At 38.8% G+C, this 27936-nt stretch overlaps 1 protein-coding gene across 2 annotated transcripts; it reads left to right on the top strand.

The window, feature by feature from the left end:
- Nucleotides 1-305: 305 nt before the first annotated feature.
- mical3b (microtubule associated monooxygenase, calponin and LIM domain containing 3b) lies at nt 306-27936 on the top strand. Of its 2 annotated transcripts, XM_081364373.1 has the most exons (32): nt 306-537; nt 5201-5524; nt 5616-5823; nt 6653-6766; nt 6842-6943; nt 7316-7471; nt 7646-7746; nt 7841-8098; nt 9210-9325; nt 9432-9558; nt 9633-9717; nt 9835-9982; nt 10596-10792; nt 10906-11012; nt 11096-11167; nt 13703-13870; nt 15197-15307; nt 15861-16044; nt 16961-17055; nt 17602-17879; nt 17963-18165; nt 18473-18550; nt 20117-21388; nt 21467-21555; nt 22887-22994; nt 23082-23175; nt 24719-24769; nt 25299-25364; nt 25484-25576; nt 26649-26748; nt 26875-26948; nt 27036-27934. In XM_081364373.1, the coding sequence occupies exons 2-32, from the start codon at nt 5264-5266 to the stop codon at nt 27218-27220; spliced, it is 5301 nt and encodes a 1766-aa protein (XP_081220499.1). In that variant the 5' UTR covers nt 306-537; nt 5201-5263; the 3' UTR covers nt 27221-27934. The 2 variants fall into 2 exon arrangements, with proteins under 2 accessions (XP_081220499.1, XP_081220500.1); XM_081364374.1 differs by lacking the exons at nt 18473-18550; nt 24719-24769 and having other exon boundaries at nt 27036-27936.

Here is a 27936-nt window from a genome sequence, read left to right as displayed (position 1 = left end):
TCTCTGTCTTTCCTCCACCTCTCCTCTCTCACCCTCCCCTCATCTGCGCTCTGTAATCTCTTTAAGAAGCCTCCGTCCCGGGGCAAATCAGATTAGATCTAGGGCTGCTTTCAATAACACTCTAACACTAACCACCAGCAGATCCACTGCAATAATGAATCTGTACAGTTAACATGCGCTGGCAGGAATATGCCAATCATCTACAGTGTGTATGTGGCATAGAGATGTACGTGTGTGTCCTGAAAGACAATGTTTGTGTTTGTTGCCTGTTTGAACGCGTGTGTGTGTAGAGGAGGAGTCAGCATGTGCCTGGTAGCTCCTTCCTCTGACCTTGGCTACAGAGAGATGGTGGAGAGAGAAAGAGGGCAGAGTGTGTGTGTGTGAAGTGGTGGAGCTAATTCCTGCACTGCAGCTGTGTATATGACACCAGAGTTAACAGCTCTAGATCCACTTGGGAACTTGCCAGAGAGAAACGCAGCGAGAGAAGAGGAAGGAAAGCATGTCAGCAGCATGTGCAGCCCGCAGAGAAACAGCACGGTAAGTATCACTTGCTAGTGTTGAATTGAATGTATTTGTGTGCGTGTCACTCTGATGCAGCAGTGTTGATGCTTTGTGACAGTCTGAAGCAGCCTACATTGATTCAGATGCTCAATATGATATGGAAAGAGCTGAAAAAGGCATATTGACTGCAGCTGTTGGATGGTCATTCGTGGTACATGTACTCAATGATTAGCCGTATATTTCATTAATATGTCTTTATAGTTTCACGGTGTAATCAAGGTCTGAATGGCTGACTAGAGGAAAAACTGATCGATCCTCTTTCTGCAGCACTTTCCTTGCTCTCTGTAATCCTCTACTCTCAATCTGCACAGCAGTCAATCACAGAGACATTTGAGAAGAGAGAGAGGGGAATAAGGATATTGATGCAGGTCATTCATTTTTATGATGATGGTCCAGGGATTCGCCCTCCATTTATAGTGGACATGATCATGCGTACATGACGTCCAATGCAGTGGAATTTCTGTTTTGAGAGTCACTTGCTGTTCTTCTTCTTCTTCTTCCTATAAAGAGTTGACATGAAAGTCTTGTGAGTATATTTATTGCTTAAAGGAACAGTTTACTTAAAAATGAAAATTCTGTCATCATTTACTCACCCTCAAGTTGTTTCATACCTGTATGAGTTTCTTGCTTCTGCTGAACACCAAAGAAATTATTTTGAAGAATGTCAGTAACAAACAGTTGATGGACCCCATTGACATCCATAGTATTTTCTTTCCTACTATGGAAGTCAATGGGGTCCATCAACTGTCTGGTTACCGACATTAATCAAAATGTCTTTCGTTTGGGAAAAAGAAAAAACCATGAGATGGGAGGAAAAAATAGATTTAAAAACTTTTGCATTCCCCTGAAAAACTTTGTGTTTCTTGGGGAGTGCGATCATTTTGCGAGCGAATGCAAAGTTTCTCTGGGGAATACAACATTTTTTATGAGAGAATGCAAAAGCATTGCCATATAATTTCCCCAAAAACACCATGTCCCTTCATGGGCTCCTTATGATGTGGTTAATGAGGTGTGGGGAAGATTATCAGTGAAAAACAACTTAAATTTTGCTCTGTTCATAACAAAAATAAAGCTATTATGTGTCATCTGGAGACTTGGAATATAAGTTCATGATCGTTTTATTGTGCTTTTTGTCATTTTGGGAGCTTGACAGCTTCTGGTCACCATTCAGTTTTCTAAATGATGACAGACTTTTCATTTTTGAGTCAGTAATGTTCATAGTAGAAAGATTAGATTGACAGTCGCTTTCTCCCAGTGGGTTGCATTCCCCAGAGTTAATGCCAGGCTGACCCCATGCATCCTATTCTAGATGTATCCTATTCAAGACAGATTCATTCTGTCATAATTTAAAAAGACAAGTGAGTGCTAGAGAGAAAGAAAATCATCATTGCATATAATCACAAGGTATCAAATCAGGCGTCATTTAATGAGTCATTCTTATGTAGGTGCTTAGAGGTCAAACTATTCATCCAGTCTGGAGTGCACAGCTGAATAGTTGTGCTGAATGAATTGAGTTAATGCAGTTGCAGTAATCTTTTGTAATGTGTGTAATGAAGTGGTTTATTGTGTGTCATGTATTGATGACTCTACAGAGCACTACAAACCCCGCCCCTTTTACACAACAGCCAATCAGAATCAGCGCTGGAGCCACTGCAAACACATTTGTCACCCTGGATCACAAAACCAGTCACAAGTTGCACGGGTATATTTGTGGCAATAGCCAACAAAACATTGTATGGGTCACAATTATCGATTTTTCTTTTATGCCAAAAAGCATTAGGATATAGGCTATTACTAAAGATCATGTTCCATTAAGATATTTTGTAAATTTCCTACCATTCATATATAAAACATTTATTTTTGTGAGTGGATGCATCACAATCGCAAAAAATAAATGGACAACTTTAAAAGCGATTTTCTCAATGCTTCGATTTTTTTGCACCCTCAGATTCCAGATTTTCAAATAGTTGTATCTCGGGCAAATATTGTCCTATCCTGACAAACCATACATAAATCGTATAGCTTTTAGATGATATATCTCAATTAAAAAAAAATTACCCATGTGACTGGTTTATATAATAATTTAATCTATTCCTTATGACCGACCATGGCAGATAAGACTTACAAAACTGTTTGTAAAATTTTTATTATTTAAATGATATCACTAGTATTTATTTTATATTTACTCAAAATTCACTATTTGAGAACAGAGATTTTGCATTATTAATTGACAAAAGTTTTTTTTTTTTTTTGGAACTGACAATAATGATGATCATAAAGTGTCCAAGTATTAGCTAATTAATTTCTCTGAACAATATATTACGTTATATTCTATCGCTAATTATTTATTGCACTTATATAATAATTTGTCGAATATTGATCAAGTAGGCTATTGTGCATATGTGCAGCACCGGAGTATGAGACATATTATATTTCAATTTCAATTCAAGTTATTTAATTTCAATATAAATATTTATTTTCCTTGAGCATTTTATTGACATTTTTATAAGCAGCAACGACAAACTGATTTGAGGAGCTATTAAAGGTCCCGTATTATGCCCCTTTTCACAAGATGTAAAATAAGTCTCTGATGTCCCCAGAGTGTGTATGTGAAGTTTCAGCTCAAAATACCCAACAGATCATTTTTTACAGCATGTTTAAATTGTCATTTTTTGGGGGCTCAGAAAAAACGGGCTGTTTTAGTGTGTGCCCTTTAAATGCAAATAAGCAGCTGCTGGACGACCCAGGGGGCGGAGCTTCATGAGCTCACGCTCAGTCTCTCAGGACAATTTCATCTCACGGAATGATGATAATATCAGAAACTCTCAGTAACGGTGTTCATTTCGAGTCGGACAATAATGCCTACAGAGTCAGTGTGCTGTATAGAGATGAAACAGGTATAGTTTAGTAGTTTAATTACGGTTATTATAACGTATTTGTCATTGCTTGTATGTATCCATTATTTATTAATAGCCTACAAAAGTCTGCTGTCTGAATGATGATCAAACATATACTGATGAGTTTAATAAAGTTTATTGTACATCACACAAAAGATGAAGCGTCAGTTTTACTTCAGAAAATCACCGTAAGAGCTGAGTAAACACAGTAAGTGAAGTGCGCAAGAAGTGCGCAAGTACGTTACGTAAACGAATTTCGGTTGAGGGAGCATTCCTGTGGGCGGAGGTTAGTCAAAAAACGGTTCTAGTGACGTCATTAAAGAAGGAAGTAGAGGGATGTAGTCCAAACGGGCCGTTCGCTGTAGTCAACTTCTGTTAAATAAAATATCTCGCTTGGCATTGAACTTTGAGCTTTATAATTTTACAGATATTATTTATGCTCTAACAGCAACATTACACACTAACTAAAGTTTGAAAAATGAGATCACAAAGTTTGAAAAATGAGATCACGAAGAACGGGACCTTTAATGAGAGACGTGTGTGTGGAACATGAACCCCTTTCGAATCAGAGAAAAAAAATGCGTGAGAGATCGAGAGAGAAATCGCAGCTCATAAGCAAACTTAAGACCCTGCTGAGACATTACAAGTCACATCGATGTCACGTGTCTTTACGGGATTTTTACGGGTTGTGTGTGAACGCACTCTCTGATTCCGGAAAATCACTGGCAGTGTGAATGAACCAAAATCAAACGAACCCGGGTCAAATCCCAGGTCACTTTATCCGTGTATTTACAGGTGTTGTGCCGAATTTTGACCCCCTGCCAAATTATTACCCCCCTCGTTGAAGTCAGTCAGTACCTGATTGCCTAATCCTAACCCCACCCCTAATCCTAACCCCTCCCCCACAACTAATCCTAAACCCACCAATACTAGGGGGTAATAATTTGACAGGGTCGAAATTCGGCACGACAAGGATCTTAAGTTTGCTTATAAGCTGCGATTTCTCTCTCGAGAAACCACGCTTGTGCTTTTTTTTCTCTGATTCGATCATAAACTTGCGCATTACGTACCGTTTCACAGCTGGCGAACGATCCCGGCTTCAGCGTCATCACTACGAAATGGCATTATTACGGCTTTTGTTCACACACCGCGCATTGTGCCGAATTTCGACCCCCTGCCAAATTATTACCCCTCTCGTTGAAGTCAGTACCTGATTGCCTAATCCTATCCCCGCCCCTAATCCTAACCCCTCCCCCACAACTAATCCTAAACCTACCAATACTAGGGGGGTAATAATTTGGCGGGGGTCGAAATTCGGCACAACACCTGTTCTGACCACGGCAATGTTACTAGGTCCCCAACCCGGCATCGATGCCGACATCAATCCCGGGTTGTGTTTGTGTTCACAGTCACACTGAAGGCGTGCTGGCAATTTCCCGGCAATTTGCCGGGATCATTGCGCCGTGTGAAAGGGGCTTCTGATTCCGGAAAATCACTGGCAGTGTGAATGAACCAAAATCAAACAAACCCGTGTCAAATCCCGGGTCACTTTATCCGTGTATTTTCCGGAATCCCTGTGTGAAAGGGGCTATTATGCGCAGATAACAGAGAGATAGAAGAATGTGGCAGAAGTTTTGCTGACACATCAGCTTCACGGCCTATCTATTCCCTTTTCCACATTCACCTCTTCCCTGTCTGTCCAAAATCACCCTGCAGCTCCGTAAATAATTTGTCTTTCTCAGATGCCCCGTGTCTGGTGCGTTCTGGAGGTGAGCTGACTCCTGTGTGGGTCTTGAGAAGCGGACATGTGGGACGGACGGTCTGAGACGTGTCATGCGCACGCCCTGTTCGACGCCTTCGTGCAGGCTGGCACATGTCGAGAGACCCTCAGGGCCTTCCAGGAGCTGTGTGAAGAGCTGAAGCTGCATCCCGTGGGTCAGCCGCAGTTCTACCACACCCTGAGGAGCAGACTGCACTACTGGAAGGCCAAAGCACTATGGGCCAAACTGGACAAAAGAGCCAGCCAGAAAGAGTACATGAGAGGCCACGCTTGCACCAGCACCACGGTACAAGCACAGGGTCACCCGCAATGCATTACATGAGAGAGTTCTCTTCACTAGGACGCTGTTTTACATGTGAGTTTTGCTGTGTGTTCAGTGTCTGATCATAGGCGCAGGTCCGTGTGGACTGCGGACGGCTATAGAGCTGGGATTTCTGGGTGCCAGGGTGGTTCTTGTGGAAAAGCGCGATGCTTTCTCACGGAACAATGTTCTGCATCTCTGGCCCTTCACCATTCAGGACCTCCGGGGTTTGGGGGCCAAAAAGTTCTACGGAAAGTTCTGTGCTGGAGCCATAGACCATATCAGTGAGTAAACGTGAGATCAAAATGGAATCAAAATTTGATTTACTTAAAAAAAAAAACTTTCTTAATACACATTCATTCCCAGTGAATCAATAAATGTCCTGGCTTTTTTATCGTTTTATTAAATGTTACATTAAATGCTTTGAATGGCATCTAATGCCCATAGAGAAAATTTTATTTATATAGAATTTATACATAAATTGAATAGATTTCGTGTCCTCTATTTTTATATTTACCATTTAATTATTAAAAAACATTAGATATTTAATAAGTAAATTTATTTAAATTTATAATTTATATTTTATGTATTAAATAAATATACTAGTTTGTAGCAAACATCAAAATGAATATCCCTTTTTTGTACTGTACATTATAATGTTGTGTTACCTAAATTCACTTGTAGTATTTAAAATTATTTATTTTCGTTTTTAGACTTGTATTTTTTATTTATTTAGACTAAATAGTACAGAAATGTTTTAATCTTAAAAAAAAATTAAGCATTTTAAAACTATCAGCCATAACATAAAATTAATTATTGGCTAAACAGTATCAGCCCAAATTGTAATATAGCTATATTAATTTGATTTTTTTTTTTTTTTTTTTTAAAGTTTTGCATATGAAATAATGATCAAATATGCTTTGAAAAATATGCAATTTTAAGGATGCTTATATATTTATAATAAAAAAAATAAGACAAAGACACTGATTAAAAATATAATGTTTTGTAGTGTATTCTGAAAGCGTATGTGATATTCTCATGAATTGATTTTGTTGATTTCTAAACAGTTTAGTGTATTTACACTATTTATTGTCAACATCTAATTATGCACAGGTATTCGTCAGCTGCAGTTGATGCTTTTGAAGGTGGCCTTGTTACTGGGTGTCGAGGTTCACGTGAATGTGGAGTTCAAACATCTACTGGAACCTCCAGAAGACCAGGAGAAGCGTAAGAGAAATGGAACAATTTCACCCTAATTTTATCTGCAAATTAACTGACAATTTTCACGTTCATGTCCTTCAGGCGTTGGCTGGCGAGCAGAGGTCCACCCCGACTCTCATCCAGTCAGACAGCTGGAGTTCGATGTGGTTATTGGTGCAGACGGCAGAAGAAACACCTTACCAGGTATCTGCAAAAACACAGTCTCAGACCATTGTACTCACAGAAATGTACCAAATAGATGCTTAGGTTAATATTTATGTCATGATGACAATGTCTTCCTAAGTTCACACAGTTTATAAACTATAGTTCCTCTGCTATTTTTCACTTGTCTTCCTTTTTCTCATCCATGCACCAAAAACCCAAAAATGTGTTGTGCAGACAATTTGTTCTCTAATTTGTACTTTAGTTTGAGTCATAGGAAATGGCGCCACTCACAGTCATCTATAACAGACAGTTCCCCTTTTCTAATTTTATTCTGCTTTGGACATGTTCATATCACTACTTCATTGTTTTCAAAACTCCTGTGTAAGGGTTTGATTTGTCTGTGTCCGGTAGGGTTTCGCAGGAAGGAGTTTCGGGGGAAACTGGCCATTGCCGTCACAGCGAACTTCATCAATCGCAACACCACCGCTGAGGCTAAAGTGGAGGAGATCAGCGGTGTCGCCTTCATCTTCAACCAGAGGTTTTTCCAGGACCTCCGGCAAGCTACCGGTACTGAATTATTTCAGTGTAACTTAAACATTACCAGAGCTCAAAGATACCAAGGCCATATTGCACTCAACTAATATTCATTTTTGCACAGTTAGGCACCTTCATCTTCTCTATGAATGAGTTTATCAAGTGTTTAAAATGATGCAAACATCTGTCAATATCTTTTCTGTGCAGGAATTGATCTAGAGAATATAGTGTATTACAAAGATGACACTCACTACTTTGTAATGACCGCCAAAAAACAAAGTCTTCTGGACAAAGGAGTCATTCTGCACGTGAGTCGTCACATGATCGAATGTTGTGTGCTGATATCTGCTTATCGCACACATAGCATTGTGCGTGATTTCTTCTTTTATTTTTGTTGTGCAGGATTATGCTGACACCGAGACGCTGCTGTCCAGGAAAAACGTGGACCAGAATGCACTGCTGTCGTACGCTCGTGAAGCAGCTGATTTCTCTACCAATCATCAGCTTCCTTCTCTGGACTTTGCCATCAATCACTATGGGCAGCCAGATGTGGCCATGTTCGACTTTACCTGCATGTACGCCTCTGAGAACGCAGCAATGGTGCGCCAGCGCAGGGAACACGCTCTGCTGGTCACTCTGGTGGGGGATAGTTTACTAGAGGTGAGAGCAAGAAGAATGAGCAATGCAAAAAAAATAAAAATATTACGCCATTTTTTCTTGATTTGCTGTTAAAATATCCAAAAACCTTAAAAAAAGATAAATTAACTTTGTATTAGAATCACTGCGTACAAAGCACATCGGCATCATATCGGTTATCGGCCCATATCGTTTTTGTTTTAATTTATCATTATAGTTTTTTTGTTGATATTGTATATTTAAATTTGTACAAAATGTTCTCTACTTTTTACATGTTCCACAAGTTCTTAATAATTATTATTAGTTCTTAACAATAATAATTTAATAAATAGATTTATATTCAAATTATAAATAATATTTTAATGTATTAAATAAATATTGTTTATCAGTCTTTATCAAAGTTTTTTTTGTTATTTATCTGTATAGTTTTCTATTGATATTGTATATTTAAAATAGTGCAAAATGTTTCTGTACTTTTTACATTTAGCACTTAAAACATTAATAATGTAATAAATCGATTTATATTCAAATTCTAAACAGTATTTTCATGTATTAAAAAATATAAGTAAATAAATATCCATTTTTCATATTATATGTCATAATGTTGTGATGCCTAAATTCACAAAACATTTTGTTTTTTGGGTTTTATTTTTTATTTACTTACACTAGATAGTATAGAATTTTTAAATCAGGATTTTGGAGTTTGATTATGATGTTTAATTAAAAGCATTAATAAATAAATAGCTCATGATATATAGAAATAATAATTTACTGATTTTTATTCACACTATATTTATTTATTAAAACTATATAGAATGGAATTGTTATATTTGCCATCTATCAGCTATAATATGAATATATTTATTGGCTAAGCGGTATCGGACAGAATTTTTATTTAATATAATTTAATTTAACTTGGCATATTTCATCACTTATTCATATTTTTCAGTGCTAATTTTAATGCAATGTATGCTTAAAAGTCTACAAATATAAACTACAGCTTAACTAGTTAATAATATCTTATGCAGATATTTATATTGGAAAATATATATTTTTTTTGTAGTACATTCTGAAAGCTTTTGTAATATTTTCAGGTATTGTTGGCTTTGTTGATTTAAAAAATGTTTTCCTATAGCCATTCTGGCCAATGGGAACAGGAATAGCTCGGGGCTTCCTGGCAGCCATGGACACGGCCTGGATGGTTCGCAGCTGGGGTCAGGGCAACACCCCTTTAGAGGTTCTGGCTGAGAGGTCAGAGCTAAAAAGAGATCCAAATGATTTATGAACATTCAGTTTTGACAATGTAGGAATCATAATTCTGTTCTAATATCCCCCCTCCGTTTCTTCCCTATTTCAGAGAGAGTCTGTATCGGTTGCTTCCTCAGACAACACCAGAAAACGTCAGTAAAAACTTCAGCCAGTACAGCGTGGATCCTGCTAGCCGCTATCCCAACATCAATATGCAACTCATCAGCGCTGCTCAGGTTAGAAACATGCAGTTCAAATCGAGTCGTAACCAATAATGATGCTCATGATAATGCTGAAAATGTGTGTACAGGTGCGTCATCTCATAGACACAGGTGAGGGTCCGGTTTTGCGCCTTGATGCTGTTAGCTCCCCACACCCAAGACTTACACGGCAAGGTACAGTATGTGTTACTTCACATATAGTATAGCATCTCCCATATATACATTCACAAACAAGCTTACATGTTCTGTGTGTGTGTGTGTGTGTGTGTGTGTGTGTGTGTGTGTGTGTAGAGTCAATGGCTCGTTACAGTAAGCTGCTGACCTGGTGTCAGGAGCAGACGCACGGTTACATGAATGTGTGTGTGACGGACTTCACAACTTCCTGGAGGAGCGGCCTGGCCCTGTGCGCTCTCATTCACAGATTCAGACCTGACCTCATGTGAGTCCACACTCTTTAATCTGGGTATGAATGAGGGTTGTGGCGTAGTGTTTACAGATAAGGGCTGGTGACCAAGTTTATATTACAGGATTACAGGTATTACGTGACTGCGACATCAGTATTTTTTATCTATTACCAATAAGTTTTAAATATGCACATTGAAATATTTATAAATTTGGGAGTTTAATACTATATAGTTAATAAATAAGTAAATCAATAAATAAAATACAAATTATGAAATATCAGTAAATAAATATATTACATATTTCCAGAGGAATTTTATGTATTTATTGACATTTCACAATCCAAAAAAAAGTGCATATTTATTTATTCATTAATCTATTGACACATTTCATTTTTATCTATATAGTGACATAAATGTATTGAATCTTATAATTAAATATTTATATATTACTACAGCACTCCCAATCCTCCATAGATAATAGTATATTAATGGACTCAAATTAAAAGCTAGAAAACATTTATGGTGTTTTTAAAGTGGTTTCAGTGCATCAAAATGAGATTTAGGATCTAAACGTGTGGGCTGACTGTATTATCACATTGAGTTTTTATGAATGTGTGATTCTGATACTAGCTCCTTTGTTTCTTGCAGTGATTTTGCGTCTCTGGAGGAGAGTGAGGCGGAGTTCAATGGTCAGTTGGGTTTGAACATGGCGGAGCAGGAATTTGGTATTTGTCCTATAATGACCGGCAAGGAGATGAGTGCACTGGAGGAGAGTGACTCTCTCTGCATGGTCATGTACCTCAGTCAACTACATGAGCTCCTCAAAGACACAGCGCCACCTAGTGGTCAGAATAAGGCATTATCTGTTATTTTCTTTTTATTTGTGTCATATTTTTGACCTTTTATGTTTTTTTGTTTTTTTTTTTATGTAAACAAATGCTTTTTTTCCTCCACACAGAAAACCAAAGTTCAGAAGAGAAATCTGTTCTGTTCTCCAGCACCAGGTCACCCATCTCACTGCTCAGCAAACTGGGACAGAGTCTGTCCCGCAAACGCAATCCCAAGGTTCACACAAACACACACTCACAATTACACAACTGCAGTCTGTAACCCATATGTTAAGCTGGTCTATTTTTCATCTCTATCAGGATAAGAAAGAGAAGGAAGCAGATAGTGTTGGAAAGCGGAGGAGAACAAGCCAGGCTGGCCAGTCAGAGGAGGTGAGTCGTTTTGACATGTTGTTTATATATACATACAATATATGTATATATATATATATATATATATATATATATATATATATATATAAGAGCTGTGCAACGATAAATTACGATTAATCGCATCCAAAATAAAAGTTTGTGTTTACATAATATGTGTGTGTACTGTGTATAATTATTTTGTATATATAAATACACACACATGCATGTATATATTTAAGAAAACTCTGTTATTTATATATAAAGTATTTCTATTTAGATATATAATATAAATCATATATACGGTATATGCAAATATTTCTCAAAAATATACAGAACATGCAACTATAAACTATTTAACATATATATGATCATATATATATATATATATGTGTATATATACACTCACCTAAAGGATTATTAGGAACACCTGTTCAATTTCTCATTAATGCAATTATCTAATCAACCAATCACATGGCAGTTGCTTCAGTGCATTTAGGGGTGTGGTCCTGGTCAAGACAATAGGCTTGTTTGAGATGCGCCTTGCCTCGCCTGAAATGTATGCGAGAGTAGGCGGCTGCAGTGAGAGGAGGAGTGAAAAAAGTGCAGGCAAGACGGACAGTTCTCTCTTCTCGCAGTGGATCTGACACCTGCGAGATCAAAGATGGATATCGCGGGATAAACGGGATTCACGCTCGTGCACAGTTTTGCTAATAAACTGGATAAAAATTTAAGTTCTGTTGCTTTTATATGAAAATAAATATAATGAACAAGACACCCAAATAGCCTACTTATTTAATTCCATTTCAAATACATGTTTATCAATCTTTTTCTTTAATACAGATATATATTTTTCTTTCTTTTTTTTTCTTTCTTTTTTTTAAATAAAAATTACATTGCATAACCCATAGAGATCGCACTGTTAGATAGTTTGGGAATATTCACACATAACGTATACACATAAAACATGATATCAGAGTTTTTAAAATCAAACATTTTAAAAAAGAAAAATACATCACGGTTGTTTAAACCAATGAGCATTAAGCTGTGTCGTCAGCAAGTCGTTTCCCATCATGCTTTTGATCAGCGCAGTCAGTGGAGAGCAACTGCGCTCGACTGCAGAATCCGACAGGTGCACCTTGCGCTCGCGAGAGATTTTTGACATACGTCAGCATGACATCAGAGCAGAAGGACCGCACTCGGACACATTTCTAACCGGCATGCATCTCGCGCTGATCACCGGTGATCGGTTCTGCGCAGATTTTGCTCATCTCAAACAAGCCTAATCTCCTGAACTCCAAACTGAATGTCAGAATGGGAAAGAAAGGTGATTTAAGCCATTTTGAGCGTGGCATGGTTGTTGGTGCCAGACGGGCCGGTCTGAGTATTTCACAATCTGCTCAGTTACTGGGATTTTCACGCACAACCATTTCTAGGGTTTACAAAGAATGGTGTGAAAAGGGAAAAACATCCAGTATGCGGCAGTCCTGTGGGCGAAAATGCCTTGTTGATGCTAGAGGTCAGAGGAGAATGGGCCGACTGATTCAAGCTGATAGAAGAGCAACTTTGACTGAAATAACCACTCGTTACAACCGAGGTATGCAGCAAAGCATTTGTGAAGCCACAACACGCACAACCTTGAGGCGGATGGGCTACAACAGCAGAAGACCCCACCGGGTACCACTCATCTCCACTACAAATAGGAAAAAGAGGCTACAATTTGCACGAGCTCACCAAAATTGGACAGTTGAAGACTGGAAAAATGTTGCCTGGTCTGATGAGTCTCGATTTCTGTTGAGACATTCAGATGGTAGAGTCAGAATTTGGCGTAAACAGAATGAGAACATGGATCCATCATGCCTTGTTACCACTGTGCAGGCTGGTGGTGGTGGTGTAATGGTGTGGGGGATGTTTTCTTGGCACACTATAGGCCGCTTAGTGCCAATTGGGCATCGTTTAAATGCCACGGCCTACCTGAGCATTGTTTCTGACCATGTCCATCCCTTTATGACCACCATGTACCCATCCTCTGATGGCTACTTCCAGCAGGATAATGCACCATGTCACAAAGCTTGAATCATTTCAAATTGGTTTCTTGAACATGACAATGAGTTCACTGAACTAAAATGGCCCCCACAGTCACCAGATCTCAACCCAATAGAGCATCTTTGGGATGTGGTGGAACGGGAGCTTCGTGCCCTGGATGTGCATCCCACAAATCTCCATCAACTGCAAGATGCTATCCTATCAATATGGGCCAACATTTCTAAAGAATGCTTTCAGCACCTTGTTGAATCAATGCCACGTAGAATTAAGGCAGTTCTGAAGGCGAAAGGGGGTAAAACACAGTATTAGTATGGTGTTCCTAATAATCCTTTAGGTGAGTGTATATATATATGATCATATATATGTTAATTAGTTATTTTATACACATTGCGGTGTAAAAGGCATGTCGTGTTTTGTATAATGACCCGTATAGTTACATTATAATGTGTTTTTGTTCATCTGTCATTTGTTAAACCTGTTAAATAAATTATTTGTGATATTTTCCTGATTTAGGAGGATGTTCCTCATGATACCAAAGAAAATATGACTTCAGCAGCAACTCCCGGGTCAGAACCGAAGGTCGCTGAGGGTCACAGCAAGGTTCGGTCAATGGCAACGCTACTGTTGGCTAAATTTGAGGAGAACTCAACATCGGCCTCAGGCACTGCACTGCGCAGACAGGTGTGTGAGTATTTGTGTGATGAATGTGTGCTTTAACATGCGTATTAAAATATACAATAATGTGGAGTAGGATTTTGGACCAATAAGATTTTGCTGTGGGCGGGGCTAGAAAGCATGACACGACAGAAATCAATACCAAGCAAGAAATATCGCGTCAAGGCTGGTTAGGACTTTGTGTCAGTCATTTTGCTTGATTAGTCACGTTCTGGTTCTGACAGTCTTATAGTAACTGATTAAGTAAGATTTTGTTTTGGTTCTGATAAAATGTCACAGTGCCTCTTTTAGCCATTAGATGTTGTGATGTATTCCTAATATAGAGTGAATTAGCTCATCTTTCCCCCAGCAAAAGCTGCTGACTCAACATGTGGCCCCTGCGCAAACACACTTTAGCGTAGCCGCTAACAAGCTGAACTAGAATTGGCAAAGCCTCTTTGACATACATTAGCCTGCTTTTGTCAGGTGTTTAATTAGATTAAAAGCCATTTAGATGATTGACAGTAACAGCTGCAGCAAGTAACTGTACAGCGCATAACATTTTCATGTCCACTCTCCCTACCGAAGAAATAAAGCACACCGCAACAGGGTTTACGCTACAGAGAAAAGATTCAATCTCTGCCAATTAGAAGCTATAAGGTAAAAAGACAATTGGACTTTGAGAGCAAATAGGGTTATTTTTTCTGTTTTGAGCGTCTTTGGTCTCTGGTGTAGTTCAGGGACTGTTGACCCAGTATGACTGGGATATGAAGGAGCTCTGTGTGCGAAGTGTCCTGGGGCTCAACACCCTATCAGTGACCGGAGGCCGTGGGACATGTGATTTGAGGGTCTTAACTGAAGAATCTTAGACAGAATGATTTATTATCTCCATTTTATTTTCTTTGATACTGACTGACTGACTTTGTCTTTGACTGACAGTTTTTTTAATTGATTTTTTATAGATACTACTGTGTAATGATAACTATAAAATGTAAAAAATCTTTCTAATTCAATGGGAATAGGGAAGTCCACACCACAGCTATAACAATAACGACACAGAGGAACGATTCAGAAGGATTTTTTCACCTGACTTTTAAGAACTTGACCATTTAAAGTGGCAGACATCATAACTGCACCGCACACTTAAAATAAACAGAACATTATCATCCATTGGTGTGGACGCTTACATAGTTATTGTTAACTTTATAGTTATAGTTCTTGGTTCCTTTATTCTCTACTTTCCAAGTCCAACCCTTTTACTCTCATATTATTTATTTTGTCTTTGTGATGGTTTTCATCTCAACAGCATTTTCCATTCCTGTTTGTTTTCCATGCTCATCTTTTAATTTGTAGAGCTACATTCAGATGTATACAGGCGGAGTGAGCTCATTGGCTCAGCAGATAGCCAATCAGATTCAGAGTCAGCAGGATCAAGCTCCAAAGCTCCTTCACAGGAGGGAGTTGGTAAGAGTTCTCCTGTAGTGGCAACAAATCTTCCCTAACATTTTGAACGTTCTTGTGTTTAAGTGCCTGTATTACTGTGTGTGTGTGTGTGTGTATGAGGCTGGTAACCCAGCATTGAATTTTGTTTGACGTTATATATTTACTAATTACTGTGAGTGTGTGATGAGTTCCTGCTGTAATCCAATTTCTCTAATTAGGCTCAACGCTTTACAGTTTTGTTAGACTGATCACACCCAAAGTGTTGTTCCATGAAAGTGCTGCAATCAAATGCAATTTACTGTAATGATCAAACTTCTGTCTATGGCATCTGGTGAAATCTGAGCCTTTGTTTGAAGCATTTCATTATGTTAGCCATATTTTATTTATTATTTTTTAAAATTAAAATAAAATATAATAAATTGTAATGTAAAAATAAAATAATAATGATAATAAATAATAACAAAATAATATATTTAATGCACCTTGTCACCCCGGGTCTGTAACTACTACTGGCCCATATGTGTGTGTTAGGCATCTTTATTCTGACTATCGACCTTTGACTTCTCACCTGTAGGGGTCTCAAAAGGAGTTTCCTGTGAACATGGGCGGCAGTGATGTGTGTTATTTCTGCGGCAGTCGTGTTTATGTCATGGAGAGACTGAGCGCGGAGGGAAAGTTCTTCCACAGGAGCTGCTTCCAGTGTGACCACTGCAGCTCCACGTTACGCCTCTCCAACTATGCTTATGACCCATTACATGGTGTGTGTGTGTACAATTAACCATTTAATACTTCCACTAATAAAATGATCATTATCATTACTTGGTGATTCTAAGATTTTATGCTCCTAAAAAAACAAAATTCAAAATTTCAAAAGTTCAAAAACAAAATTAAGGCAAAATTCCCTGTTGTTGCCGTGGGCTGCTGATTTCGTCCAAACGTGTGACCCTGGACCACAAATTTTTAAATTGAGATTTATACATCTGAATAAATAAGCTTTCCATTGATGTATGGTTTGTTAGGATAGGACAATATTTGGCCGAGATACGGAGAAATTTGAAAATCTGGAATCTGAGGGTGCAAAAAAATCGAAATATTGAGAAAATCGCCTTTAAAGTTGTCCATTTCTGTTGGCAATTTTGCTGCATCCACTCACAAAAATACATTTTTTATATATTTAAGGTAGGACATTTACTAAAATATCTTCATGGATCATGATCTTTACTTAATATCTAATGATTTTTGGCATAACAGAAAAATCGATAGTTTTGACCCATACAATGATTTGCCATGCGACTTATGACTGGTTTTGTGGTCCAGGGTCACAATTGCTCTTTTGTTACCATTGCACAGTCATAAGATCTGCAGTGTGTTTGTGTGTGTGTTGGGACAGGGCTTTTATTGTTGCCCGACAATAGGGCACACACACATAAACTGAAGGCCCTCAGCAAATTGGCACTTACATTTTTTTTTATTTTTAAATAGGAGTCAAAACTACAAAACATTCTAACTGATAGGGTTATGTAGATCACATGACTCAAACACTTCAAGGTTTGAAAAGAGGCGGCATTTAGACCGACTTCTGCTACAGTATAAATAAGACATTTACTCCCTGCATCAGCTACTTTTTTATTTCCTCGCTCTCTCACTTCTTTTCCTGTCTTTCTGTGTGTTCAGGGAAGTTTTACTGTAAGCACCACTACAGCTTCAAACTGGCTAGCGTGGCTCAGAGAAAGAGATCGGCCCCATCTGTGGCCCCTCGGCCTGCTCAGGTAACCTCATCTTTCATCAGATCACCAGTATTGTGTATATATATATGTTTTATAGTACACTTGCAATATCAGTATAATGACTATTTATGTCTGACAGATTTATGACTCAACTGAAGTAAAATTCGGAAGCTTTTTTTTTGAATATAGTATAATCAACACCGTTTTTATGTAATGTAATAAATGTAATCAATTTAATTTACACATATGCATATACAGTATACCTCTATAATGTATGTATATACTGCATACTCAAATATATTAATGTATTTTATGCTAAATAATATTTTGTAACAATTTATGTGAAATATTATTTACATTTTATAAATACAATATATTAACATTATATAATATACGTAAAAACATGTGCGATTACAATAAATAGAACATTATCATCTGTTGGTGTGGTAGCTAATATAGTTATAGTTATTTTTATTGTTATCATTCTTGGTGGCTTTATTCTCTATGTGTGTGTGTGTGTGTGTGTGTGTGTGTGTGTGTGTGTGTGTGTGTGTGTGTGTCTGTGTGTGTGTGTGTCTGTCTCTTCAGGCTCCCCCTGCTCCATCCTCAACTTCTACGTCTTTGTCCTCTCCCGGGTCAGTGGGCACAGCCACTCCGCCAGACTGCTGGTCCTCCAGCGCCCACACAGACATGGCATCCAGCCTGGCCAAGAGACTGTGTGGCACACCAGAGCGCATTGAGCTGGAGAACTACAAACCCTCCCCACAGCAACAGGACAGCCCACTGCAGGAGGTTCCAGAGGAGACGCTCGCACAGCACAACCTCAGTGCTAGCCTGCAGGAGAAGAACACAGAGGAGCAGTCCAGGTACCCAAACACACTCTTGTTGTGCTCCTAATATTTACTGCCATGTTTTTTCCTGGTAAATATGTTTCTTTTTTGGTCTTCAGTAGCTCTGAGTCAGACCTAGAGGAGGAGGAGGAGCTTGCCTGGAAGAAGGGGGAGGGGTTGCACTCCAGGACCAATGGAGAGAGAGAATTAGACCTGGGGGAGGGGTTAAAGGAGGAAGAGGGAGTGGAAAACCAGGAAAAACAAGAGGAGGAGGAAGCAGAAGTTTCAGAAGAAGAATATGAAGAGGGAGTGTCTAGTGATGGTGAGTGTATGTTCATATTCAATATCTTTAGAAATGACTAATAAAATGAGCAAAAAAAGTTCAATCTTATCTGAAATTTCTTTACTATATAGCTTGTTTATTTCAGAGAAATCATCTTAATATAAGGTATTGTTCAATTTAATTTCTTGTAAATTTCTTGGTGTCATATTCGCACAATATTTTGGTCAGTGTATTTGTGCGTGAGGTAAATATTGTCATGCTTGTTTGTATGTTTATTGTTGTGTATTCACGACTGTATGTGTGTATTTTGGGCTGTTGACAATGTGTATGTATGTATGTGTATTAGAGGGTGAGTACTGCCCTTGGGAGAAGGAACGGCTCTCGGGGGTGTGGCTTGAGGAAGAGGAGGCGGGGTTTGTTCAAGGTAGCACCACCCCCGATGACCATTTATAGCCTTCTTTAGCATTTGCTGCATTACTTTAACCCAAAATATCTTGTTTGCAAGTTATTTAATTTGCAGGCTGTGCATGAATACTAGTGTGTTTTAATATGTGTATATTTTGTTATTGCATTGGCTTTTATGTTTTTGGGTTTTGCTGGATTTTATTGAAATAATTTGCAGTGAGCTGTATGTAAGATTGTGGCCAAAACTGGTACTGCAATCACTTTCAAATTACTGTAGAGCGGTGTATCCCCTCCCCCTCCCCCCTGACTTGAGGTTGCCAGATAGGCTGCAGGATCCAGCAGGAACGTAGGCTGCAGTTTGTAGCTGCAGCTGTGGTAACTAGAGCAGAGCTGGCAACCCGGTTGCAGAAACACTACTGACTTCGTGATTGGTAGATAGATTGAGGGCGGCGCTTCAGGCCAAAACACAAGATGACAACATCAACATCAGTTGAGGGCTGCAACTTCACTTTTTAAATGACAATATCCTGGCCGTACTACTGTTGTCAGTGATATAAGTATTTGAAATGAACATGATTTCTTAATGTCTAGTGACATATCAGGGCCATTTTATGATTAATTGAAATACATTTCTTACATACAGCTCCTTTAAGTTTGGCTGTTTTTAATATTTGGCAAATTATTCATAAATGTGTCCTAACCAGGCACGACATAATATTTCATGTAGTAATGTATCTGCCCACACCGAAAGCAATAATCCTGCAGTATGTAAACAATCAGAATATATTTGCTGTCCACCTTATTTTTCACAAAAGAGAGAGATCGGCTATTTGTAACATGAATGTGTGATGCTTCCGGTTTTACCCATTTCCAGTTATTTTTAGCTGCAGAAAACCGCTCGTTATGCTGCTTGATATTGCAAACTGGTATTTCTTATCATATTATTTTAATGTATTGTCATATTTATAAAGACACTGGTTTGTAGCGCAAATAGTTTTACCATTTACTGCACTTTTAACCACAGCACTGTTATTCTTAATAAATCGGAAGTCTTGCACATTCACAGAAAATGGCTAGCTTCCGCATTGCAAAATAAGCAACTGGCCAATAAAATGTTTTGTTTCTTTAATGGACTATGCCTGGTTAGCACATACAGTACTGTGGTGTTAATCACTTTTGCATTTTTGAAGTATTAATAAAGAAATTAGCCTACTTTATAGATCCTAGACAGTAAAAATTGTTGCACAGAAAAACATACGCAAAAATGCAATGTTTCACATGGTACAGTCATACATATATCGAAAATATAGTTCCAGAACATCTGAATCTGTCAAAAGTGAAAATTCTAAATTATAAAATGACTCTACTATAGTTTATCTGTATCATGATTGACCCATACCGTCTTTATCATCTTATCTTTTTCAGGCTGCTTCATGTTACTGCTTGTTTAAGAGCATCTGAAAGGATGCACCGCTTCCCCTGCAAAACTATTTTGTTAAGAGGATTCTAGAACTCTAGAATTTTTCTAGATTCAAGAATTCTTTCACATTCTCATTTGAATTCCTTTCATTCTTTTATTAACTAGAGTCCGGTGAAGGGTACAGTGACGACACAGATATAGATGCCAGCTCAGTGAGAGAGTCCAAACCATGTGACCAACAGGAACAAGAAGAGTCCATTCCATTCCACCAATCACCTACCTCTATAGAGTTCCCACCCTCCTTGAAACAACCAGAATCAGGCCACACACCCACACCTGAGCTGTCGACAAGCCCCAAGATCCCACCTGCCAAGAGGTCAGAGGTCGTAGAGGAGTTCTGGCTGAAGAGTGCTGAGATCAGGAAGAGTTTAGGCCTGACTCCGCTGCCTGGAGAATTCCTCCCCAAACATAAGGCAGCCCAAACATCTAATGCTAAAGAGAGCTTTTACACCTCAGTCGCATACAGTACCACTGCTTTGGATTCTGCCAACCAAATGGCAAGAAACTGTGACTCCAGCACACAAACTCTCTCTCTGGCAGACTTTAAAAGTACATCCCCACCTGGACCATCTACCACTGTGGATGGCGATACAGGCATCGCTTTAGAAGAGGCGATCGGCCGCTGTTCTGTAATCCACAGACTCAGCATCACTGTTGAAGGTTGTGTGATGGCGGACAAGCAGGGTTTGGACCTCAATTCCACATCATTTGCCAATGAAAGTGTTTTGAATTCAGACGCAGGTCTTCCGACACCTCCCTACAGCCCATCTCACTCCCCTCTTGTCGGCAAGCAGTGTCGCGCCTTTCGCCACTCCGAACCCATATTGGACCGAGAGGTTATGGAAATCACATCTACCTACGCTGTTTGTGTCCCGCAGCGGGACGGTTTTAAACCAGAACTCGATCAAGCTCTGAGTCTTCCCCCGGATGAAATTGAGATCCTGTGTGGGGATGAGGCGGAAAAGGCTTCTGGACTGCCAGAAAGTTCTGGCGTTGTGGAGGTCAGCCAAACGGACAACCGCAGGCTAGAGAACAGGAGGACGCTCCCGGACCGGCTGGTCGCCCCACTGCTGGCAGGGGGACCCGAGGTCAGGCTTCGGAGGTCAGATATTAAGCTGTGGGGGTCGGACACGGGTGTGGGAGAGAAGGAGAAAAAGCGTAACTCGTTGTTTTCGCCCCGTAAAAGCAAGAAGAGCATGAATGCAGCAGCTGAAACCCAGCAGGAGCCAGGGAAGCACAAATCCCTCTGGAAGAGCGTTTTTTCAGTGTATAAAAAGGACAAAAAGAGAAAGGAGACGGTGGTGGTGGCGGAAACTCTACCTGGCGCAGCTAACACTGAGAGTAAGCGGAAAGTGCCGAGTATCAGCAGAACCACAGGTGAGATTGATGGATCTATAAATAAAAGGTATCACATGAACTTGTGGCTGTAAGGTTTTATGTCTTTCCTCATCTCAGACCTGTGTTTCCGGAAGAATCCGAGTTTTTCTGAAGACACAGACTTGTCCTGCCATGCTCTTCTAGAAAGATGTCCTCTCAGAGTTCAGGTACAGTAAAACACTCCCTTTTCTTGCATTCTCAATTTATATTCATATTTTTTTATTTAAAATATTTTTTATATATTTGTATTATATAAAATATTATATTATAATTTGCACATATTTCAAAAAATTTTGTTGAGCATTTTTTTTTTCGTGGTTCACTTTAATGTTAGCCTATTTTTTGTGATATATTTGTATCTTATATTCTATATTATATAAATACTTTTCTTTGCACAATTTCTTTTTACTTTTTCATGACCATTTCACCCTTTTCTCTGATCCTTGGACTATAAAACCTGTACAGTACCTGTACTGTGTAAACGTGCTTTTCACATGTGGAGCTTTGTGTCAGAAGTCTAAGAATTTCAGAATGAGTCCTTTTTGCAGCTTAGTTCCAATAAATTGTGTTTTTATATTCTGAAAGACAGTACATTTTCATAGTGCAATGAACTCTTTTTGTTGAAAAATAAAGCACAATATAGATATAGATCTCACAATATAGCCTCTTTAATCCCTTGCTTTTTATTTTTGCTTTCAGTTTTCTTCTTGTATTGATTTTAGTCTTTTACTGTACAAATTCTTATGGTTCAAATAGTTCAATTATTCTCATTCTTACGGCATACGACAATAGGACTCTTTGTCTGGCATTCATCCGTGACTCCCCTAGAGTTGTATAGCTGGACTGATGGAAACATTTAGCGCTTTGTGATTTTTATTATTAAACTTTAGAGGCATTCAAATGTCTTTTTTTCTGTCTGCTGTGCTCTCAGATGAGGGAGGAATTGTCTGACATCAAGTCTGACATCAAGTCAGACCTTCTGAAAGAAACAGTATATGAAGAGGTGCATGAAGGGGAAGAGGTATTATGTTATTGCACTGAATTTTCCACAGGCTTTAGATTGTGATGCTGAAAGTAGCTTGTAAAGCACAGTCTTCTGTGGTTGGTAGCGCATAGGTGTGTATTTTGAATTGGTTATACCTGAAGTTTGTGCTGTGGGTAGCACTGTTGTACTCGAAATACAGTTTAGATTAATACAATTTCTACGTTCTCTCTCCCGAGTCGCTTTACGTGCCTCATGCGTTGGCGTTCAAGAGGGCGTATGCTGTTAAGGTAGCATCTTTTATTTCACATGTTTTGAGCCCCTTCAACTTTAAATCCCATTGGCTGAATCAGAAACACTCCGCGTCTTGTTCCTCAATAGAAACAGAAAAGTGTTTTTCCTGAGGGGCCAACCAAGGAGACCACCCCACTGTCATCATGTCCGTCAGAGGTGGTAGGTGTTTGGGTGGTGTTCCCGGACCCCTCCAGCATAAGTATGTCTACCACGCTGTTTCAGAGAGCAGGAACGGAGGAGGAACTCAATGCAAAGCTGACACGGCGAGTGCAGAGAGCAGCGCGCAGGCAGGCCAAGCAGGAGGAACTGCGGAGGCTGCACAGGGCACAGGTGTGTGTGTGTGTGACATCTTTTGAAGCGTCATTGTTTGTTTGTCTCTTAAACGGCGTGTATTTATTTTTGTGTATGTCATCTCAGATAATCCAGCGTCAGTTGGAGCAGGTGGAGGTAAAGCAGAGACAGCTGGAGGAGAAGGGGGTGGCTGTGGAGAAGGCCCTCAGAGGCGAAGCAGGTACCTGTCAATGACCTGTCAAAAAGATGAGCCTTAGGAATAATATTTTATTGAAAATTGTTAATCAATTTGTTCATTTAATGATTCAGATAACTGAATGAGTTGCAAAAAATATATTATTGTCAGTTACACAACTTTAATAAGTGCTTGTCTGTGTTGTTTCAGGAAAATTATGATGAAAAAATATAAATAATATCATTTTATTTAGCATTATAAAATATCTAATATCTAAATAACTTGAAGAATACAGTAAATTGATCTAAGGTGACAGTAAAGACAAGGATTTTATTTCAAATAAATGCTGTTCTTTTTTAACTTTCTGTTTATCAAAGAATAATATAATAAAAATATCTAAATAGTCTTAAAAATAAAATCCTAAAACGTTGCATAAGACATTAACCCTGCTGGGAAAAAAACTGCTGAAACCAGCCTAAGCTGGGGCCGGTTGCATAAACCACTAAGACTAGTCTAACAAAAAAAATTATTTAAGACTGTCCATAACTTTTTGAGGCTGAGTACATAAAAACCTAGGTTTGTCAAATTTGATACCAAAAAATAAGACTGACTGCCAGTTGACTAACTGCTAGCGGGTCATACTAGATTTTAAGACACTGTCTAAAAGGCACACTATGCAAGATTTGTACCTTAATATAACAACTTCGAAATCATTTTGATGGTAAACGAACTCGTAGTAGGGCGAATCATCCCGATAGCAAAGCAGTGGGGGGACGCCGCTGGCAAAACCAGCAATGCAAGTTTGAGAGGTGGCGTCACGACAAACCTCGCGAGAATCACGACTTGCTTTACGGCACGACGTGGCATCAACAACATATGAAGCAGCCTCTATGGAAGACACTAGCACGCATTTCAGACGTGAATCATGGCAGAGTCGACGAAGAAAACGCGGTCGGAAGAGTGCAGAGGCGGCTCTGCGTGAGTGTTTACGACAGTAACGATAAATACAAGTACTCCACAGCGACTGTAGGGGTCGCTGTTTGAGAAAAACAGAAACTGCATAGTGTGCCTTTATCATAGCTAATGGCTATGTTTATGTAAATGGCCCCTGGTTTGGTTGTTCTTAGCTGGTATAAGATGGTCTTCGCTGGTTCAAGCTAGTCTCCCAGCCTGAACAAGCTAGTATTAGGTCTCCCAGCTTGACTAGCTGAAAGATAGCTTGAGACAGCTGAAACTAGCTTAAGCTTGTTTTCATAGAATGTGTCTTGAATATAAGTGTATTTTGTAATTATATTTTTTCACTTCCTTTAAGCTTAAATCTCACAAATATTTAATAAATTACATTTATTTATTTCATATTTTTAGGCATTTTATGATGTACTCTGAAATGTCATCATCTATCACTGTTCATACCCATTATATGTTTGTTAGTCTTACATTCATCAAAAACACCGTCTTTTATTGCCACATTTATTATTTGAGCATATTTGTCGAAACACTTTGCAGAGACAGAGCAGCACAGGGTATTATGTTTCCTGTGACTTTTAAGGGTCACGGTCCTCATGATGTGTCCTTCCTCATAATATAGACTTCTGGGAAGACTCTAGTACCTCTGACCTCTTGGACGTACATCTGGGTGGTATGTACAACACATTTGATTCGAATGAGCGCTCAAGACACTAACAAGCAGCTTTAGCGTCTTACAGGCTCATTAGTTAATGTGTTAACATAAATGAAACATCCGTTTTAGTATCTTTATGTTCTTCCCGTGCTGTGGACACTGTCCTGTCTGCTTGCTGTTAGCTTTGTGTCTGAATTGAATCTAGATGCTGGTGGTGGCATTATTTGGTTGGTATCGTCTGGTGGGTGTGACTGTGTGAGATGAGGTTTGAATGGCAGGACTGAATACTGACTTTTGTCTGGGTAGATGGTATATTTCGGTGCTATTCTATCTTAGAAAGATATGAGGACGTTTAGGCAAATCTCTCTGGTGGCCTACTTTCTGAGACAGCAGGTTTATAGTCAGACCACTGACTGGACATGAACATCCAACTCGACCCATTTCAGCTTCGCACCTCCCATTCCTCCATTATTCCCTCTCTCGCTTTGTTGCCCTCCTGAATACCTCCTCTCCCTCTTTTTTTCCCTGCTCGTCTCTTCGGTCTTAGTCGAGCCTTTTCTAGGTTCTCCTCGTAGAAGGCCTGTCTATCTCTGTCCTTGCTGTTCCCCCGAAGGTAACGCCACCCCAGCTTCCCGTCTCACCCTTCTAGTGTCGATTTTTTAGAGCTATAATTACTAAATCCTCCTTTTTCTCTCCTCTCTTCTCTTTCTTCCTTCATCCTGCTGTACACAGCCAAAGCTAAAGGGACAGAACACGATCATTCAGTTTATATCTGTACAGTCTTTTTTCTTTATGTAGTGCAAGAACCTCCACTACACCAGCTAAGTATGTTATTTCTCTCCTGCAATCTTAATTTACGCTCTATAACCTTTCGTGATGGAGTTGCATGGGCATGGGCATGTCATTGGTCTGCATGGCTGTCAGTAGATCTAAAATGTCACATCAAGTCTAATTCGGGAATTCCTATGAAAGGACACAGTATGTGTGTATGTGTGTGCAGATGTTTTTGTATTATTGTCTTTTTGTCTGCTTGCACGTTGTTATTAATTTATGTAAATACTGGTCAAAAGGTTGGGGTCAGTAAGGTTTTTTTTTTTTTTTTTAAGTAGGACGCAAGGATGCATTACATTGATCAAAAGTGACATTTGTAGTGTTACAAAAGATTTTAAAGATGTAGGATTTAAGATTTCAAAATTAAAGAAGATTTCAAAAGATTCTATTTCAAATTAATGCAGTTCTTTCTATTTATCAAAGAATCCTGAAAAAAAGTTTCATGGTTTACACAAAAATATTAAGCAGCACAATTGTTTTCATCATTGAAAATAATAATAATAAGAAGAAATATTTCTGGAGCACCAAATCAGCTGATGGATCATGTGACTCAATGATGCTGAAAATTCAGCTTTGCCATCACAAGAATAAATTATATTTTAAAATATATTAAAATAGAAAACAGTTATTTTAAATTGTAATAATATTTCACAATATTACTGTTTTTTACTTGATCAAATAAACTCAGCTTTGATGAGATTAAAAAAAAAAAAAAAAAACCTTACTGACCCCAAAGTTCATAAGCAGGGTTCAAAAATGACCTTTTTAAAACAATATTATAATATAAATAAATAAAATATGAATATTATTGATAATAGAATGAACTTTAATATTATAGATTTTTAATTTTAAAATAAATATGACTTGAATGTCTTTCAGACTGTCATTACTTCAAGTTTAACCATGTTATATTGAGGGATAAAAGCTAAAGCCAATTTTTACGTGCATTTCAGTGCTCGACAAGTGTTCATTTGACCCTTTTATTAGCATTAGTCATGCATGTGAATGTTAGCGTGTCCATCACACACAGGGTCCCATTCTCATCCGCTCTCTCTCTCTCTCATAGGAATGGGAAAGAAAGATGATCCTAGTTTAATGCATCAGTGGTTTAAGCTTGTGCAGGAGAAGAATGCACTCGTGCGCTATGAATCTGAGCTCATGATATTGTGAGTATTTTACGTTCAGCTTTCTGAAGTCTCTAAACTGTGGATGTCGATGAGTAAGTGTGTTCTTCTCTATCTGGTCTAGTAATGTTCGATTGCTCTGTGCTCATCTGTGTGGTCTGTCCGCAGTGCTCGTGAACTGGAGCTGGAGGACAGGCAGAGCCGTCTGCAGCAAGAGCTCAGAGAGCGCATGGCCGTGGACGGTTAGTACACACAGAGGATATAAATAGTTCCTTCTCGCATTATGGTTCTTCAGTTAATAACAATTTCACTGCACTTCTCTCTCTCAGACCACCTGAAGGGAGAGGACGAGTTGGCGGAGGAGAGGCGTATTTTGAGCGAGATGCTGGATGTGGTGGAGCAGAGGGATGCGCTGGTGGCCTTGCTGGAGGAGCAGCGAGTGAGGGAGAAAGAGGAGGACGGTGACCTGGAGTCCGTCATGCTGTCTAAGGGCTTCAGTTTGCACTGGGACTGACTCGCACATGCATGAATCTCATCATACCGCTTGAAGGGCTCCAAAAATATGCAGCTGCTCTGTTTTCATTGGTCCAAACAGGCCCGTTCACCTGCATTCTGGGCCGTATGTGCAACTACACAGGTGTCTAAGTAATTAATACCAGGACTTGGCAAGATATTGGCCCATAAGTGATTCTCAGTTATCTGAGGTGCAAAATAAAGCCTCTGATTAGAACGAGTGGCGATGTCTTGCTGCCAAATAATGCTCCTCTAAGACTGCTATGCTACTATGCAAAGGAACGTCTTTTGTCTGCTTTTTGTCTTATTTCAAACAGCTGGGTAAAGTTAAGCTTCAGCTCTAATTTTACCCAGATTCATTATGTTTTGACTTGACAGAAATGAATATGAAATGGCATATATAACCACATTGTCATTGTGCAGTACAGACTGACGCATGCAAACTTAATATACACAAGATAAGGCCTGTCTTAATGTATGATTGAGATGGTTTTTTTTTTAACCTTCTTTTTTTTAACCTACTTTACAACTGTTCCTGTTGTTTAACTCACATAAGCTAACTTCACACTGTCAATTCTCAATAAAGACATTAATTTATTGGCTGAAATGTGGTTTTTTTAATTATATTGATTTGTTCATCAAAACTGCATTTTACATTTTGTTGTTGTTCTATTCATTCTGTAACACTTCCTTGCATTAAACAACTCTTCATTTGAA

This window comes from Scardinius erythrophthalmus, assembly GCF_964197995.2.
Source record: "Scardinius erythrophthalmus genome assembly, chromosome: 4".
NCBI lineage: Eukaryota > Metazoa > Chordata > Actinopteri > Cypriniformes > Leuciscidae > Scardinius > Scardinius erythrophthalmus.
Note: the sequence above shows the minus strand (reverse complement) of the source record. Positions and strands in the feature narration are given on the sequence as shown.

Bases quoted from the DNA above. Each gene is read 5' to 3' on its own strand.
- mical3b (XM_081364373.1), top strand. From the start codon at position 5,264: ATGTGGGACGGACGGTCTGAGACGTGTCATGCGCACGCCCTGTTCGAC. The intron at 17,056-17,601 runs GTAACCTCATCT...CTGTCTCTTCAG, and splicing joins TGGCCCCTCGGCCTGCTCAG to GCTCCCCCTGCTCCATCCTC. The intron at 26,749-26,874 runs GTGAGTATTTTA...GTCTGTCCGCAG, and splicing joins GAATCTGAGCTCATGATATT to TGCTCGTGAACTGGAGCTGG.